The 20,129-nt window shown below is 36.7% G+C and overlaps 1 protein-coding gene across 6 annotated transcripts in view; it reads right to left on the bottom strand.

The window, feature by feature from the left end:
• The window catches only part of LOC110380624 (myotubularin-related protein 4), a 62,501-nt gene that overhangs the window by 17,304 nt on the left and 25,068 nt on the right, over nt 1-20,129 (bottom strand). Inside the window, exons 1-2 of one of the 6 annotated variants that reach the window (XM_064040692.1) lie at nt 19,531-19,749; nt 8,710-9,110 (exon numbers count right to left, since the gene is read on the bottom strand). The exons of 2 other annotated variants lie outside the window; for them this stretch is intronic. In XM_064040692.1, the coding sequence (XP_063896762.1) occupies nt 8,710-8,856 (147 nt within the window). In that variant the 5' untranslated portion in view covers nt 8,857-9,110; nt 19,531-19,749. Of the gene's footprint in view, nt 1-8,709; nt 9,111-19,530; nt 19,750-20,129 lie in introns of those variants that run through there. 3 more of the 6 variants (XM_064040693.1, XM_064040694.1, XM_064040695.1) reach the window with 3 other exon arrangements.

The raw sequence follows: 20,129 nt of genomic DNA, 5'->3' as shown, positions 1-20,129 counted from the left end.
TCTTAGTTACTCTTTTATCCAGTTTTAGCAATTTTGTGAAGAAGATAAAGCCTAGAAACGTTCCCCGGTAACTATAATCGGACTATGTATTTCAATCAGTCAAGTTCTATTTTAGTTTTGCCGGAATTATACTGACCGAAATAACCTTATTCCTTATCAGAAGCTGTAGGTCCAAATATAGAGGAAAAATACTGAGGTTTTTGATGCACATTTGTAGAAGATCTACTTAGGAATATGTCAGGAATTCCTTTGTGAATTGTGACTATTTTTTCCTTCGTCGCTTGCATCAAATACTATTAAACGAAGATATAACAAAAGTTAATTGTAATTAAAACCAAATAGTTACGCAAAATTACTTATACAACTAAAGACATGCACTATTGCGATGCAGTTGTTTGCCTATCAACAGTACATTGGTGTTATGTAAAAGCTACGTGTAGTTATGCAGCCCTGGTAGTTTATCGGCGGTATATAATAATCAAAACGCTTAGTAACCAGCCGTCTCGAATCGTAAATAATGATGTTGCGTGCTTATGATTCAGTGGTGGCGCTTCGAACTTCTCGTTGGAATGTGGTTGTACTTCTGTGGGGTTCAATTTTAATAACATGCATAACTGAACTTGCTGCCAACTAATTGGTGTAAGCTCGTGAGAAACGAAACGATGATTGATGAAGTGATATAAGTGTAGATAATAGACCAAAGATTATACTTTCAAACTAGGATGAATGATGAAAATTACCTTTTATACATTCCAGACGAACGCACACAGCCAGTCTAACAACAATTTGTTAGTTCAATATCGTAGCTACTTCGCAGTGCACCAAATGCACTCTGATTAATATCCGTATCTATTTGAATCATCATCGTGTCATTGGGGTCGTTTTAATTTTCATTCAACTTTATTTAGGTAAACAAAACAATTTAGGACATAACCCGCATATACTCCTAAATCTTCTTCTATACTTTTGGAATTAAAAAAAAAGTTTCTTTAAAAGAAACGACCTATAAAAACCAAGGCACATAAAACCGTGTAAGTGCTCAAACGTGTTACAAATAATAAAATAAAAAAAAACCTGAGGTTTCCAGTGAGTGAGCATACTAAGCCAATTCACAGTCGACTCACGCCCAAACTGCATGCCTGTCCCTCGCTGGATACTACAGAACACGTTAGAAAGCGACCTTGCGTTACCTCACTTACCACTCATGCGCATTACATGCTCACACGTACCTGTAGTAAGTACTTTTAGTACTTGTTTTGCAAGACTAAGCACGAAAGAAGTCTCAGTTAAAAATGTTTGCGCTTCGTGCTTGATTTGGGATCGTTCCGCTATACTTGACTCTCTCATTATTTGGACCACAGCAATGAAAGGAACCGTACTCCAATCTTTGATCACCTATGCGGGTAGCCCATATTGGCTATTGTAACTATGATTGGGATGTGGGAGATCCGATTAGTTAACGATGCCCGTTTGAAACCTAGTGAAATAATAAATAAATCCGTTTTGGAAACCATTGCAAAACACGTACATGGTGGTATAATTGCTGAACATTGAACAAAATTTTCGAATAAGAAGAAGGCGATTGGTTCGTTGCACATTAAATTCTTTAAACAGAGAAAGCATTGAATTTTTGCAATTTTTTACAAACTTTCGTGCCCCAAGATGTAAATAAGTTGCAAGGAATGTTAGAAATCTGAAATGTTGTACCCATTGACATTTTAAAAGCATGTACAATACCTATTTGTTTAGTCATCTAGAAGTACATAACACATTGTACTTAAACCATTGGCTAATGCTTCGCAAGTACTAGGAAAGCATAATAAACTAACTAAAGTTACAAAACAATTTTGTAAGAAGTGTCAAGTTTCTGCCAAGTTTTGCAACTAAAGTATTGTTTGGTATTTTTAAATATGCTGCTTAATGAAGTTTTGTAAATTACTGACGTATTGTAATGATATAGGTTATCACCACAAACCTTTGGATTTTATTAAGGACGTTGGTATGTAATAATACGTTTCATTGTTAACTCTACACCAACTGCTTATAAAAATCTAAATTATGTATGAAGCTGCCTGTTTATACTTTTTTTACCTTAACCAAGCAAATAAAAAAGATTTATTATTTAAAATAATATCAGACTGTATTTACCTGAAGTGCAAAGACCTCTTACAATGAAAGGCAAAATTTAAATAATTAAAATTGAATAATTCAGATACATTATACGGGATATTAGCATTACTTGCTTTAATATTTAATAACACCTAATTAATAAAGAACATTTAGTTGTATAAAAGGAAATAATAACGAAAGGCAATTAGTGGTTAATTGATAATGTTGCTATGACAGCGATAGCTACCGCGGTAATTGACCTAATTAGACCACAACTATTTTTGTTTGTTATTAAATTACAGACCAAACAAGTCTACATTTAATTTATTTATAAGCCTTTACATAAATGTAAAAATTATAACATCAACATATCAGTAGTTATTTCTGCACTGATTGCTTTAAATTTTCTACAGTCGTGTCATGTCATAACAGTCGCTTTTACATAACATCTAATCTGTTTCAACGATCTTTATTTACATACATGCATTTCGAATATTTTTCTTTCATTAAAAAATGAAATTGACGATTCTACTGAAGTTTTTTACTTTACTTTCTTAAAATGTATGGCGCATAAAGCATTTTTTAAACTTTCTCTGTAGGGTAACACATATTAAAGTGACTAGGGCAGCATAAGAATTAAAGAACTTAATGTTCAGTGACATTCCATTATGTAGTAGTGACTTACTATGGATGCCACTTACCTGAAATAAAAACTGTTTTATTTTATTATCCGTACCATCACAAACAAATTTTTACTTCGCTAGATCCACGCACTACTTTCCATCAGATGCAACTGGTGCACATTCCATAGTAATGATGTAATCACCCGCAGCGGTTCACAAGCGCCCAGCACTGAATATGTTCTTACATGGCGTATGACTAAGAATCATTACAACCAATTGCTTATTATAGTGCGTGGGCTATCATTTTAGCTTCGCATCTCATGTCGTTTATGTGGATGACTTACTTATCTCAAGTGTGTTTGTTTACTTTCCAGTGTCACGGGTCTTCCTTTATAAAGACTTGAATGTTTCCAAATCCAGGTCATGGACAACTAACGTTTTTAGTCACGTGCAGTTTTTTCCACTTAGGTCATCTGTTAAAGCGCCATTAAGTCCTTCACAAAAGACAAACAATTCATTAATCAAGTTAATTATTTTGTTACTATTGATGTGCATAGTTTAAGTGACATAGGACATGCCTTTATAAAGGCAGCTATGCAAATACAATGAGTAATGAAATGTTACCTAATGAGAAATGTTGACATTAAAATATTAGGCGATCGTGGGTGTCTCCGCCCACGGTTCTTTTAGCGCATTCACCCCTGCAGTTCAATGAACACCAAGTTTTGCGCAACAAACGGACCCAGACGTCCAAAAAACTAAAAAGCTTTTTTGTTAGCATTTACCAAACGTGACTAACTACGCCATTACAGACTGGCGTTTCGTTACATAAGAAAGAAAATAGCGTACATTCTTGGTAGATGAGATAATCAAGAGTGTCACAAAAAATGGATCGAAATCGGAGCTGTGTTTTTTGTTGAATAAAACGTAATTGTATACGGGTTTATTGTTGCTTACACTCACAAGGCGCTGTAGGTATAACCAATTTGGATCAAAACAAAGATCGGCAATATACTAAAACGAGAGCTTGGATACTTTTTATATACTTTGGGTACTATAAACAAACAAAGCCCACTGTTCAAAACAGAAACTGCTGTACTAAAGCACCGTCGTAATCATTAAAACAGTCATGAAATCCGTGCGGGTGGGCGCCTAGAGCTGACTACTACCGAATGACTAACCAGCCAAATAGGAATGCCCCACTGGTTATTACACACACCCATTGAACGAGGATACCATACATGTGGTTGGGTTAATAGTTGAATTTGAAGCGTGGGTCGTTCACCTCGTGTGTCGATGGATGGTAAACATAAAAAAAAACTCGCCGACTTTGAGGAGCTCCTCAATATATTCGAGAACGTTTCACACAGGTACATTACACCTTTAATTGAAACAAAACAGGATCTTGCTTAAAAGTTTTTATAGTGTCCTTGAAGAAATCGCGTTTGTACAAAATCTAACAACGTAGTAGCGAGGTCGTTGGCTTAGATTTTCTTTTGTAGGAAGGATTACAGAATTGTATTTGGCCTATACTATCGAAGCTTTTAGGAAATAACTTATTTATACCTATGGAAGGAAAACAAGTTGCGTTGTCTATAGTTTTTCTACGGTGTGAGAGCGTGGCAGCTGAGAGAATTTCACACGCTACTTAAGTAGGAGCTTTAAAATACCAGAGCAGCATAACAATGAGGTGGTGCGAAACTTATGAATGAACTACTGCTGAGTCGTTCATTTCCTAAGTACTAAACGGTGTAAGACTTTGAGACTACGTGGTTCTGATATCATTCCAATCGCGATTTAATCATTTAGACGATTTTTGTTTCATCTCTTTGGATGATGAGTTTACAGATTTTATCGTTTATCTTCCACTCTTTGTGGATATTTTAAGCAACGTGTCCTTTATTTGTCTGAATTCATGAAACAAAGCGAAGATAAAGAAAGATTCTCATACAAATACTTGTTGTATTTTAACAACACAACAAGAACGGTCTATCTGTCTTATATTTTTTATAGACATCGACGTACGCATACCAGGCTTGCATGATATAGTAAGAGGTTGTGAAGTGCTCGTACATCTGCGTCAGTTCTGCAACAGACGTGTACGCTATCAAAGCGTGGCATTAGGCAACAGCATCTGCGGAAGGGGCAAGCCGCTTGCCTAACGTAAAGCATGACTAATGCAACTGTTGTGTGCGTAGGAGATCGATAGATAGAATAAGGTCGTTTGAGGTTACTGTGTAGACATCATCAGCAAGCGTCCGCGTGTTGCAGAACTATACAATTATTATCAAACAGGTTTATCTATCTTGGGAAATAATACATACGTATATGTCTTGCAGGCAATTATATCATAATGGGCTGTAGCCCGACCAGTAAGTGTATCAAACAAAGGCGAAGCACAAAGACTCATAAAGAGACGGAATAAAAAATAAATATTTATTACCAAATGCATAGAGGCAAGTAAAACTACGTTTTCATGTTTCTTTGTTCTAAACGTACTCCCAACTTCACAAGCACGTTGAAATAGGTTTTGATAGTAATACAGATAGTGAATGAATGAAAGGAGCGTTCATTATCCATTCACTCAATCATTCATGTCATTCAACCCTGCCCGAGGCCGCGTGTTGCATTGAAAGGCCCATTCAAGGTTTAGTACTGACATTTTATAGGTATGTATGAATTCCTGATACAAAATACTAACTGTTACTACATGAGGAGGAGAGAGATGATGCGTAGTGGCCATAGGCTGAGAGGCGATCTGGTACCTTTTGTGTGTCACTCTTCATCGTCAACAACAATGGATTAAAAAACTTCCGGCGTGTGCAACTATGGGCAGTATTATCTGCTAGTGCTCATGTGATCCTGGTTGAATGCATCTGTGACTGTGACGTCAACGACGTAATGACAAATTGCTTGGCACAATGCTGTCTGTTTAACATTGAAAGTTATGTAGATCTAAAATTAGTTGCACGTTTCGTAATAGATTCATCTAGATTTTTATCGGTATCTGTTCAAATTTTTAAACGCAGTTTTTCTCACAGGGATTAGAACTCCCAAAAAGCATAATTATTTCTAAGCCAGACGGTATGCTGTCAAAAAGTAATTAACCAGTGTAAATGAGGATTTAAAAACATAAGGCGACATGTGTTCAACAATGACAGAAGCGTCGGCGCATAATTCTGTAATGAGTCACGGAGACTGGCTCATTACGGTGCATCTGACATTGTCCCCACGATTATGCTCAGTACCCTACCATTAGCGTCAATTGATAAACAACGAATTTGACTGCGTCTTATGCGTCAAAGGGAAGCTTTTAACGCAGGCTGATGGGCTGTCAATAAAAATTACTGTCCTCACAATGGAGCACAGTGGGTGTTTATTTGTTCACAACGTAAACATAATTTGGAACATTTAGTTAGAGTGAGTCAAGATTTTGTTGATTGTAAATAAGTGATTGTTTTCAATGTAAATGCATATTTGTCATAGTTATTTGTCATCATTAGCTCATGATTATTCAAATTCACTGAATATTTTGTAGTGACTTCATTCCTCGTTCGTAACGAAAACCAGGAAAAAAATATCTAAAACTTTCACGTTACTTCCACTTCCATTTTTTACTTCTAAATCCAAGGACCGACTCAAATTAATGAAGTGCTCACAGGAAAAACCATAAATAGACTTCAAAGGCCTCGTACTTCTTACTACGGAAGTTCATTACGTTGAAAAGTTCCAATTACTCAAGAGAAGCCCTACAAGAGTAATCATAGTAGTACTTTCGTCCTTCCCCCCGCTGAATGGACGAGCGAGGGGGTGGAGGGGCGTCACCGTACACACAATTATTAGTCCCAAGGTGAAGGACTCGAGTTACCGTTACTTTTCCTCACTTCATCCATATTTAGCTACCTGCTTTACATCACAAACTTTGTTTGCGTATTTTTTCCCTTCCCCATTAACCGTGACACGAGTAGGAAGTATCGTGTTATTGCAAGACGATATCGCAATGATATTTCATTTTGTGTATTTATTTCTATATTCTTTTGTAACTGTCTGGTCAATAATACGTTTTTACAGCTAGTAAAGTATCGATTACGCCTGGGAATATAATTTATAGTGGAGATATTTTGATAATAGATTAAATTCATTCAAGCGACTCTAGTTGAAAACTTAATTTACTAGAGAGGAAGTTCCTAACGGGAACAAATATAATGACCACCATAAAATGCTTTGATACCCTTAGTTTTGCAACCAGAAAAATCTACTGAACACCAGAAAAATAAAGTCTAAAAATGTAATAGTACCAGCTATTTTAGTCACGACTTCACTTTAAATTGTATTCGACCACCAAATTTAGTAAATGATCACCAACTCTTGACGACCAAATTAATGTATTATTTTTGCCTAAATAAGTCACTGTGATTGCCATAAAATGTAGGCTTATTATCAAATAAAGTATTATGATGCCATATTAAGTTATGTGTCCGGCTTGCAATGCATGCGTGAGTGTCAGTATGACGAGTGACAGGGGAAAATGGAAGAAAATGACATATTGCGCCGACCCCAAGTAAAATTGGGAACAGGGCAGGAGAAAGAAGAAGAAGAATGAAATTATATATATATATATATATATTTTTATGTGTATTATGTTTATGTATTGTGTAGTTTTACTACATATACAACATGTAACGTAATTAACGCACACCCTCAGACACCCCAATTGGAATATCATGTTATAATCATAATACATACACTGAATTTTTAATTTAACATGTATATTCATTGTTATTTACTAAATTAGTTATACCAATTCTTGGAGAACTTTTTGGTCATACTACTACGCACGCAAATATCGCGCCGCGCGCCGCTCGACTCGACACAACATAACGAAACTACGGAAAAAGCCGACAATACACGAAGTCTTATTACTTTGAGTTACGGTCTATTTGAATTTGTTTTGACTGTACAGGGTTAATATGACAATAATTTCCGTAGTTTTAATTATTTTTGGGAAAAAAAATTACCTATATTAAAAATGATATAAATCGATTCAGTAAACGATTCTGAACAAACTAGTTTCAGGATGTGCGTTAATTAAGTTACATGTTGTATATGTTTAGTATATTGTTATTTTATATATGTATGTATATTTTTTTTTCTTTAGTTATTAATGTTTGTTGTGCACTTTTTTGAATCTACCCTACCACTATCGAATCTCTCTATGGCTTTAAGGTTGGCTGTAAGAGAACCCAATTCTGGGTTAAGCTCGCCATTGTACATAAACTGTCTGTATTATTTTTATATATTTGTTGTTAAGTGTGCAATAAAGTATAAATAAAGAATGTGTTTCTCAATACACTCCCTCGAAAACACACTCTTATCGCACTGTTTAGAGGCATGCAATAGACAATTTTCCACCCTACTGCAGGAAAAGGGTCCCCATAATGTTATTACATTTATTGTATCAGGCCGAACTTATTTTTTTGGAGTCAGTTTACTTAAACAGGATAGCAAGATGTAAAAACTTTGATTATCATTTTATATTAAAACGCTGGTATAATTTTGATGATCATTCACTACTTTTGGTGATCATTTACTACTTTTGGGATAACAATGATTTATTTGGACTCATTTTGCTTAAATAGGATAGCAGAATGTAAAAACTTTGGTTATCATTTTACTTTAAAATGGTGGTTTAATTTTGGTGATCATTTACTATTTTTGGCTTGCGCATGATTTATTTTGGAGTAATTTCACTTAAATGGGATAGCAAAGTGTTAAAACTTTGGTTATCATTTTACATTAAAATGCGAGTTTCATTTTGGTGATCATTTACTATTTTTGTCTGCTATTTGTTACTATTTCTGGTGATCAGTTAAACATAAGCCGTTCCTAACTTGTCCCTTTTTTTTTGGTGACGTGGCTGGGGTATAACAATACCGGGCTTTCATAAACAACAGGTGTAGATATAATGTAAACAAACCTGTGAGTATTCTGGCGAGGGTGGTCTGGGCGGGTACTTGGACGCCATGCGCGCGCCGGCTCCACAGCCCTGCACGGCCGCAGGCTCATCCTCCGGATAATACAAGTGCACGAAATCCTCCGTGTCCAAAAACGTATTGATCAGCATATCCACACGATATAAACACTAACTAATAAATAATTTAACGCAGTCTAACAGATCAGACTTTACGACCACTATGCACTAGTTTAAATTTAAATCACTGTTGTAGGAAGCACGCCATCGTAACGCATCGGGTTTGTAACGTTCCATGATTTGGGTCCTCATTAATCTGGATATGTTAAATAATAAATAAGTTAATACATTCACTACACTGTATATAAATATAAATTCACATTTGCACCGTTCAACCGCACACTTAACTAGCGAGAAAAAACTTGTGTTATAAATTGTGTTGTCATCGTATTTGACACTACTATTATGGTTGTTATCGCAACTGAAACGAGGCCTTTTCGTTCGCTTATCGGTGACGATACAGCTGTTTAAAGGCCACCAGCAAATGTAGGGGCGTGAACATTGCTTATCATTGAAAACTTGTCAAAAAATTATATCTTAGAGGATAATTTTCTGATACAACATCGCTACCTTACTTATTTTGATAGCAGTTATAGTAATTCATTTTGTAAATCACGGTATAATTTAAAAAAATATACATTTCACAGTCACAACTCTATACGTGTTATTACTCGAGTAATTCAATGTAATACTGACGATGATTACGTTAAAAGCGGATGATAATTTAATTACTTTGGAGATAAAACGACATAGTAACGAAATGTTTATTTATTTATTTATTTATTTAAAAAAGTACTGCCACATCACAAACATGTAACATTCGATAACTTAAACTACTATTTTAGTTTATGGCCTGATGCATGTGACAATAATGGCGTACATAACATTCGCAATTCATCGGCTCGAAGATGTAATACAATAATAAATTTTAAAAATAAAATGGAGAATATCTATGTTCTTTTGATAAATATGCAATCATTTGAATACGCACGAAGTGCACTTTATGTAATGAGTAATGACACTAGTGTGATATTGGAAGGTCAGTGATAGTACAGAACCACGGAAATTTACTGACCCTAGTATTTTCACTTCATTAAAATGTTTATTGCATCTATAAATAACAAATACTATAATGACAAGTTGATAATGAAACAAATTATTGTATAGTGGAAAGTTCGGAAAGGCTCAGAAAATCTTTGTTTTCATAAAGTTGTGAGTATATTGGGTTCTTGACTTTAACGATAAAAAGAAAATCATCCTCATCATATTTTCGTTTTCAGAAAACCAAAATAACACTACAGAAACAATATTTCAAAACTTATTGAGGTACCAGGATTTCATAACCGTTCAGCTGGTGTCCAACTCCGAACAGGCCTTGTTTACCGCTAATAGTAGTGACAATACACACTTGGTAATTAATAACTGTACGATAGGCACATATTTTAGGTCATGCGTCCGATCGTGCGGGCACGAAGGTTTAATTGACGTCATTCATAATAATAGGGTGCTTGTTTATAGAAAACTGTCTGTGCTGTAATGCGAGATTGTTATTAGGTCGAGGCAAAATAATATTATTATAATGAAATTCAACCCCACTCAAGAACTTTTCCTATAACGAGGTCTTTTGATATTTTATCTTAAGCGAGTATTTTCCTGAAAAAAATAATTGTTGTTCCTAAACAAAGTTTTCACGAACCTAGGGTGCCACGTAACTATAGTTACCCAAGGTGAATTAACATAGTAGATGCCATTTATTTCAAAATTAACAAAAGGTGAAATAAACCATTATTTCAAGGAGACAATAAACCACTCGTAACAAATCATGAACAATTTAAAAATCTACTACGCCGAGTGTATCGGATGCAGACAGTTGTACGATTATCTCAAAGCAAAACACTTGGTTTTCTTATTGTTACACAAGTATCATTGTTTATTGTCATTCAACGTGTTATCGCAAGCAAATAACGCATGCCTTAGGGACACAATTCAAAGTCGAATGGGTTCATTGACCCCCCGGATATAGGATCATCCATTCAAACGTGTATTTATGTTTATTCTGGAATTAACATTTTCCTCATAATTAAAACCACCATCTATCAAGCATGTATAATTAATGGCTATAGCTCTGTACCAAAACAATATGGAGTAGTACCTACACCAGACATTAAAAGTGCCCTTTACAAAGAAGTCACCGTATAAACAACTATCATCGTGTATTTGTTATGTAACTAGATTTTGGTAAATACGAGTACATCAATATGCATTACAAAATAATACACTGGGCACGCGATTACCATTCAATGAAGACATTCGTCACCTTTCCTTCACATCTATTGTTGTGAAGTAAATCTGATGAATGCCAACGAAGGAGATTATCATTTAAATTGAAAACTGCATAATATCGAACTTCCCTTGCATATAAGGCTCTTTGAAATAAAATGTACTGGGATCCCAGCTGATAAGAAGAACTATAGTATTGCAAATCTTTATGAACGTTGAACGGATGCCTGCTCTACTTTCAATACGGTACGAGACGACGTAAAGAATGCGGTCACCGGCGCCTACTGACTGATACACACTAAAACCAACCACTAACCAACTTGTATCGCAAACATTAAAAATGTCTGAAGTATCCGATAACAATGGCAATTGTATAAAGAGCAAAAAAACGTAAAAAGATATCAATGAAAATGTAAATCACGCCGAACGACACGAATCGAAGATAATAGATCTACTTGAATTCAATTAAATGTACCTACCTAGTTCTGCAAGGCCTTTTGAAAGACTAACAGCAATTATTCCAAGATTAGTTTTTTCACAGAACGATACGATTTTCTTGCGCGAATTACAACATCAAATTGCGTGAATAATTCCAATGAAGAAGTAAGCTTGCGCTGTCAGTGATTACAAAACACTAAGTGAGGTCAGTAAAAACATTTATCGACACTTTCCGTATGTGGTAATTAAACAATAAACTTCATGTTCGTGGCTGCAGTTAAACTTCTTGCGTAATTGTTGAAGTTTGTGTGGGGAAAGGGCTCCCTTCCATTTCGGAAATCAAAGATTTATAAAAGGAAATGCAGAGATTTACCGAGAGCATTATTATAATGAAATCAATAGAAAGACGCGAGCAAAGCGGTCGCGTATCACATTCTTGGACCGCAAACTAGCGTAGTTGTCGCCGCTCGCCAGCATTCTCATGTTACATACGACAAACATGTTTTACATCCAACAAATTAAATTTTCGCTCGAAATCCACTCTTAGGACTTAGAAAACACGGTATCATGAATTAGAAAACTTGGCTGGAAGCGTGCAAAGTTATTTTTGTTGCGGTTTGTTTTACGGTTGGATGTAACATGATCCACTACGTTCGAATTGACATGCAGTTTTGTACTCACGTAACTGCGTAACATGAATATTTTTGCAACCAGGAAATACAAATAGAGAGAATAACATATTTCCTAAGATCGAATATCCGAAACAGAAGATAGTGGGAACCATGAATATTTATGTATTAGTGAGAAGAAAAGTAAATATAATTAAAGCGAAAGATAAGAAAACGAGGAAGAAAACAAGGAAATAGCACGACAAGTACACGATGCGGAATGATAAGTGTAAATATTTATCGCTAGTCAGATCGTCAGAGTCATAATTATTCGTCGTTAGTGGGCCAAGGTCTGCTTCCGCCAAACCACGGTACTTACCGATGTGGAAAACGCGTCAACGCTCAAGTGAAAACCATGCGATGTGACTAGAATACTTGAACAAGGAGCATTTTCCAGGTACGGCATAGCCATAAATACAAACAAAACAAACAAACAAAAGTACAGAGCAGTTGGACATTGGACGGTGTTTATATGGCTCGTTGACGGCCTTCTCGCACATTCACACAGTCCGCTGATGGATGATCAAATTGATTGGGCCTTTCATTAGATACGCACCGTTCGTCGGTCGGAACTCACGAACTGTGATGGCAAACATTCAGTCTTTGTATTTGTACACAAGCTTATTCGGAAAATGACTTGCAAATACTATATTTAGATTCATTTCAAATTGTGCGTGAACCCGGTACATGCAATGATTCTGGCGACATACGCCGCTGTGTTTGCGCAATGTTTCCATTCCAATGGCTCCAAAAGCCAAGTATCGCGTGCATAAGTGTTAAATTTCAATCAAGTGTCAACTCCGTCCAATCAAGCACGACGGCAAGACAAACAAACCGTTATTATTGGCTAAATCGAGTCGAGCCGGTCGTTAGAAAAATGATAAACATCCTTGACAGTTGTTTACGATGGTAAATGGACTTGTTAGTATTAAGTAAAAGGATAAGAACGTCGATTTAGCAATTATGGCACAATATATTACATCAATTCTATTTATCTGAACATAAAAATGCTATTACTTAGTCATTACGTGTCACTTTCAAGAGGAATTATGACTTCAATAACAGCGAGGGTACCAAGAATGTTACAATGACCTATTGCTAGATTCACCTTCATTGAATTGACGTCAGTTTTAATGAGAAATTCATATAATAAGTAGTCAATATATCAAAAGCTATAAAAGATAATGTTATTCTATTGGTTTGCGAATAAGAAATATAAGTGTCAAGTGTTAACACTAGGCGTAAATGGAATGAAACATGAGATCGTTCCGGTGCTGTTGTATTTAAATGCATTATCTAGGCAATTAATTTTCCTCGGTGAATAGTCTAGACGTATGGCCCATTTGATGGTGAATTATCACCATAGCATCCGTAATCGTCATGTAATTTCTCTCGCAGTAGGGTTCTTTCAAGTAAAAGGTATTCATTATTTGATATTATTTGCAGCTAGAGATGTGGTTTCCATTTTGCAGGCCGGTCTTTTAAATTTCCCTACGCCGTAAAAGATGGATGATGCTATAATTCCAGCAAACTGCCAACTTGTCAGTAACCATTATTTTAAATATTCGTCATAAAGCGTCATAAGCCTACACCATAACTGCTAAATACTGTTGTAAAGTAAACATTTGTCAAGAGAACCTTTCACATAGAGAAAGCGAAGGTAGCCTCCAGTACATCTAGAAAGGGCAAAAACATGAAACTGTTTTCAATTTGGTTTTCACAGAAAAACACTCTTTCTTCCAAACAAAGAGTACATCGGCATCGTTCGGATCAAAATATTTATTCAGCTGGTTTCAGTTGTTCAATATACAGTGATTTAAAGTAAACATTCACGTGAAATACAGAATGATTACGTATGCTCATTAAGGACAAAAGAACTGGCACTTTACTAGTTACCTGTGCAATTACGGCTTAAGCAACAGTTGCAGGCCGAGGTGTAAATGTAAATGATATCAATATCGCGTTCAATATCAACAGAAAGTTGTCGGCTAGAACGACAGTAATATAAACTACCGTTATCGAATACGATACAAGGAGAATAAATCAAGTCAATTTTCACCTTAATCTGTCTAAGGACAAAGCACGGACCTTATTCAATGAGGCTATATTATTCACCTTTCCCCAAGTGCTTACGGCTAGAAATCTAGTCTCGATACAACACAGGCGAACCGTAAAATAGTTATTTATGGTTTATTGCACCATAACCAGTAACAACTATATAAATTATATCAGAAACTGACAGTAGAGATTTCCTCAGTATTTTTATGACAATATTAAAGTTTACTACACATTGTCCAAACGAAGGATTTGTATCTTCGATGATGATTTGTTGATGTCTCATGTTGATAATCAGTATACGTTAAATGGCAGCAATATTTTTAATGATTAGATCTACCGTGCCCGTAAACATAGATCGGTAGATCACAAAAATAGGTTAGGCAGAGTAGGTTGTTAGAAAGTTAGAACCACTCGGTTAAAGTTTTGCTTTTATAGGAAATTCCAAATAACATGAGCTGTGAAATCTAAGGTAATGAAAAATTTGAAGAAAAAACAAATTGACAGATGACCTATTGGAAAAGTTTCGTTAAGTAAACCTGACCCCAATGCTAATAGAACAAGAAAAGACGTGACTCAAGCCAAGCTTTCCTTTCATAAAGCATCAGTTCAGTTTAACCGCCCTGAACCTTTAAAGAGGTCCAAGAACGTGCATGACTTTAATAAGTGCAATAAATCCATTTATATTCTAATTGAAAACGAAACGAGTAACGATCAGGATCCACCCGTGGATGGAATACATAATGAAGAAACCAATATTAATGAAGTAAACATGGAGAATAATTACGATGAGTAAAACATAATTTACAAACATCAAATTAAAGATTAGTCATCGTTGAAAAAGCCGGGCCACAAACATTGTGTATTGTGATCGGCCCAAATGTAGCTCCAACCATATGACTCAAGTTATAAGAGCAAGGTCTTTCCCATGCGGCCTATAAACACGGCCTTGTGATACACTTGCCCGATTCCAAAGTAACGACAGCTGACAAAACATCTGGGTAAGGAAATCTTAGGCTTATCAGATGTTATGAAAACACCGTATAGGTCGTTAAGCACGCTAACGTTTCTTGGTAGTCTATTTTTAGCATCGACTTGTCCTATTATCGCTGAAGACTTATCAATGAGTAAGCACTGTGCGGATTCTAGGAATAGAACAGTACTGCTCAATGAAGTTTAAAACATGTTATCGATTCTACTACACAATTTCTTACACCGCATAAACAAACAATGAAGATATTTTGGTATGGCAGGCGGTTACAAAGGAATGACTAAATTAAGGTACAACAAAGTGCATATAGCTTGTCACTCGCACTAGGAGCGGAGATACGAGCATTTTATGTAACGAGGTTCGTGAAAGCCGACCAATGGCGTTCGAACACGCCCGCCATCGTGTCGTGAGCGCGCCACATACAAACAACGAGTCATGTGAGCGCCGGCCGCCGCGTCCAGGCGCCGTCGCGAGCTCGACCATGACCTTCACCTGTGCACGTCGATGAATCGCAGTAAACGCAATTACTACACACAAACCGAACACTAGTAAAACCCAACAAAGGGCTATAAATAAAACGAAAGAAAAAATAAGAGATCCCGTCGGCATTACGGTGCAATTTGCACAATGTATTGAACGGAAGTTTAAATCTTCAGACAATGAGACCAATGACGTTCCGGCCGTATTTCAATTTGCAAATAGACTCATCATTTCAAGTACATTATGAGGAAAGCACGAATTCAAATGTTTGTGAATGGCAAATGATAACACAAGGTCTTTAAACTTAGCCTAAGAAGATTTAATGAGATGATAACTTTGAGATTATGATGATGCAGAGGGCAAACATAAATCAACTTAATTATGAACGTAAAACTGAGATGCGGCTGAACGTTCTACGTAGGTATCTACAGTACACCTATAGAGTCGAGACGTGGCTTCCGCGTTAGATGCAAACGCTTCCGTGATGCAACAAGATTGCAGATAACTTCTTACCGAGTTAGAGACTGTGAAAGTTGACTCCCTGTAAATGTCATTAAACGAGTTAATACATGCGGCATTAATTGAAGCGGACGTAGAACTGACATTCTCCACTAACGGCAAGGTCGTCTAGACATGACCGATCAAGGTCGGACTCTCAAAACAAGACAAACTTTAATCTAAATATAAATAGAATGAGAACAAACAGTGCCCCAGAGCGTTATGTATGTTTGCATTATCTAGTGTGCACGCGAAAACATCGCATTGAAATGTATATTTTGAAAATCCTTTGTGTTGCCAAACCTTTCTTCTTGAGATTCCCGTCTATATTTAGATCAATCGTGTAATAGTATTCATATTGAATATTAAATCACGCATAGTAGTCATTACTGCTGATTGTTATTCTTTTGTGCTGCTCATTACGTCACCAATTGGGGATTCCCCGGATACACTTATCTGTATAGTGCGATGCTGGTATGTATGCCAGACTTTTGGATTTTCCTAGAACGAACTGAAAACATGTTCCCAGCTTAGTGTGTTTACAATTGATTTATATCTATGGAAAATTTATTGCTTCAGATATATCGGGAGAGAAAGTAGACTTGGCAGACACAAAGATCACAAGCGAAAAGCAAATGCACGATGCACGGACTGAAATGGAAATAAGTCACGTGAAACTTGATAAAGGTCGGGTTGAACACGTCTTGGCACTGGTACTTAAACAGTTTAATAACAAAGTCTCATGAATACAAAAGGATCATGCTTGAACACCATTTGTTGGCATCGATCGAAAAAAACTTCAAGAATCATTAAACAATTTAATGATTGCCTAAACGTAAGAGAAAGATGGTAATGAACATCCCTGAAGTAAAGCACGCGATGTGTTCGTGGCGACCACGACCTAAAAACATAACGATAAAACGATGAACTTTACGATTGAAGATGGAGACCAACTTGCAGGCGATACTGAGAGTAATTAAAAATATTAATTTATGCCTCAGAATACCTTCAAGTGACTTGCCTTGAGGATGCTCTTAAATGACGTTCGCAATGTTATAGAAAAGCATAAATATTGGAACTTTATAGGTAAAAAATTGTTTCCTCTTGTGATGCGTTGATAATGCTGAATTAGAGAAGGATATTGTTCCTATCATGAAAGATGTGCAAAGCGTATCCGAACATTTATTTTCAAAAGTGCTATCGCTATCAGAGATTACAATAACAATAATCACAAGCTTAATTGGAGCATACATGGGTTGGGATTGATAAGGCTGATTAAGATTGTGAATACTTTGTATACATAATAAATTATTTTGTAATCTAATCAACAGAACTACTTAGAGAAGTATAACAAACGAAATATAACAATAACAGTGAGTTGACACCATAACATAAATACAGAACTATGATGATAGAAGCATGTGGGAGAATAGAAATGAAAATCGTTTTAAAAACTGCGAGATTTTTCGACATACCACGTGACGAAGAGTGGGTGCGTTGGACGATGGTAACGATTTTCTCAGAACACAGCTGAGACGAGGTAGTGGACTTGCGCACTAGGGCCCACATCCACGTGGCTACACTAACATTTTAAATTGAATTCTTGAACTACTTGGATAGAAAAATGGAGAATAATTTTCTAATAGGAATTCGTATAAATTAATAAACAAGCTGTGACCAGATTTCGACGACGGTGACGATGTCCAGAAGAAATAATTTTTTTGCTAAGTTAAAACCTAAGTAATGTTGAAATATAAGAAGAAAATGAGTAGACGCATTCCGAATCAATACAACGCCTTATGAAAAAGGTTTGAAAAACAAAAAAAAGCAGGACTTACAGGACTTAGTACCTATAGTCAATGTCTGGAATATAGTTGCAATGTCATGGATCTATCCTCCAGGCATGCGCAGAACGTAGGGTAGTGCCACGTGGCAATCTCCCGTTGCATAACCTTTCCCATATTGCGGTTATGTCTAGCCAACTCAGAATTATTCGAAAACTGGAATGCTGACACGAAATTTGCTACAGGCTACATTTTTGCATGCGAAACCCGTTATTTCAGAACGCTCCGGCGTAAAACTTCAGTCTTAAGAAATTCCAATTGAAATCAGAAGAAATGGATGGTTTAACATGTCACTTGCTTCAGCTGACAGTCCACGAAGTGTCACGCTAGTCGTATCTATTCTAATTAAGTTAATTAGAATGTTTCGCGTGTCATGAATAATTAGCATATGAACGTTATTGCGGGTAAATGAACCCAAGTTTGTTTAGCTTCTATTCAATAAGTGGGCTGTCCCATACTTCAAATTATGCTAACTAGATTAGAATCGTGTTTGCACCGATTTCGGACCGGTGTTTTATTCATCAATATAATATTCCAAATAATTCTAGCATTTATTTGTTCAATCTGAAACGAGTTCAGGTACCAGGAAGCCAGCAATCGGAGAATGTCTCCGTCTACGCCTACAGTACCCTATTAGTAGTAGTACTATGGCATGTTGCAGCCACGTTGCACCGCTGTAAGCAGGCGCACACATGCACAATTTTAAGACCCACACAGGTGCAAGTTATGCAGAATGACTGCGGAATTCGCCCGCCATTTTAAGACAGCTTAAAAATCTAACTTTGGGTTTTATTGAATTTTTCTGAAGTGTTATGCGGTTACCAGGGCAATTTATTGTTGTGTTGTAGGATACTGAGAAACTACTTCTCAGGATATGGGTATAAAACTGGATACACTTCAGGTTGTTAATGTAAAATCAGCAGAAGAAGTTCGATATTGGCTTTATTGACTAATGTATTAGATTCGTGAGATTCATTCAGTGGTGCGAAATGATTGGCCAACGTTTTCTTGAGCTAGTGACCTCGTACGAAATCGTACTTTGAAGTCTGAACAAAGCAATAAATAATGTTCTTCTTGCTCTTAGAATTCTAAATGATCATTACAAAAACCACTAACAGTTTTTGCAATATATTGTCAGGGTATTTCAAAACATCAAACCGAATCAAAATCATTCCATTCCAGCAATTTTCATTTGAGAAAACTGCACGGTGAGATCCTTAAAACAAAACGATGAAATAGTATACGTACAACATTGTCTGAAAGCGAAAACCCGCCATAATGTAACGTGGACGCCACGAGTACCTACGCCATGCTGCGACGCAACCGATCCTTGAATGTAATTGAAATAAGTATTTCTGAGTTTATCAGACACAATATTTACACTCTCGCTTTACCGCCACACAGACAGTTGTAAATCCTGACGTAATTTCCGCAAGCACCATATTATTATGAAGCCATGTGCCGAACACGTCGGCGCGCTACGGTTTGCCATATTAGAAATTCCAATGCGGACCTTATAAAACTAATAGTTTCTTGTGGCACTTTACAATATAATCCATTTATATTTGTCAAAGACTTCGCAGAACCACAAATAAGCGAACTGGATGTTGATAAGAACGCGTATTTGCTGTATATCCATATTACGGTAGAGGGATAGCGGGGTCGCATTGAGTATGCGACGGACGCGCGCGGCAGCTGCGGGGCAACTAAGGCGCGCTGACGGGTGTGGTGCCGAGGGAGAGGGGGGAGCGGCGTGCCGGCTCGCGGGGCGCGGGGGGAGGGCAGGCGGCGTCTGAACCGCGTCTCTAGTTCGCTAGTAGAGGCCCGCCGTGAATTGTGCAACGTCAGCAGGCGCGTGCGTACAGCCGTACACGACTTCGCAACAAAAACCTCGATACAACACTTGCGTCGGCGATTATGCGAGCATCAAGTTTTCACACAAACTCGTTATACTACACCCCGACCGACGGCGACGGGCCGATGTTACTTTATAATTATCGTGGGATGCGACTCGCTTCCATTAAGCGTTTTTTAGTTACTCCAGTCAAGGCTGGAGTTGTTTTTATCGTATTCATGATTGGCTGATATTGTCTTGTAAACGCATTGCACGAT

The sequence above is a fragment of the Helicoverpa armigera genome, chromosome 22, assembly GCF_030705265.1.
Source record: "Helicoverpa armigera isolate CAAS_96S chromosome 22, ASM3070526v1, whole genome shotgun sequence".
In the NCBI taxonomy this organism is placed as follows: domain Eukaryota; kingdom Metazoa; phylum Arthropoda; class Insecta; order Lepidoptera; family Noctuidae; genus Helicoverpa; species Helicoverpa armigera.
The sequence above is the reverse complement of the archived record's forward strand: the minus strand, read 5'-3'. Positions and strand labels throughout refer to the sequence as shown.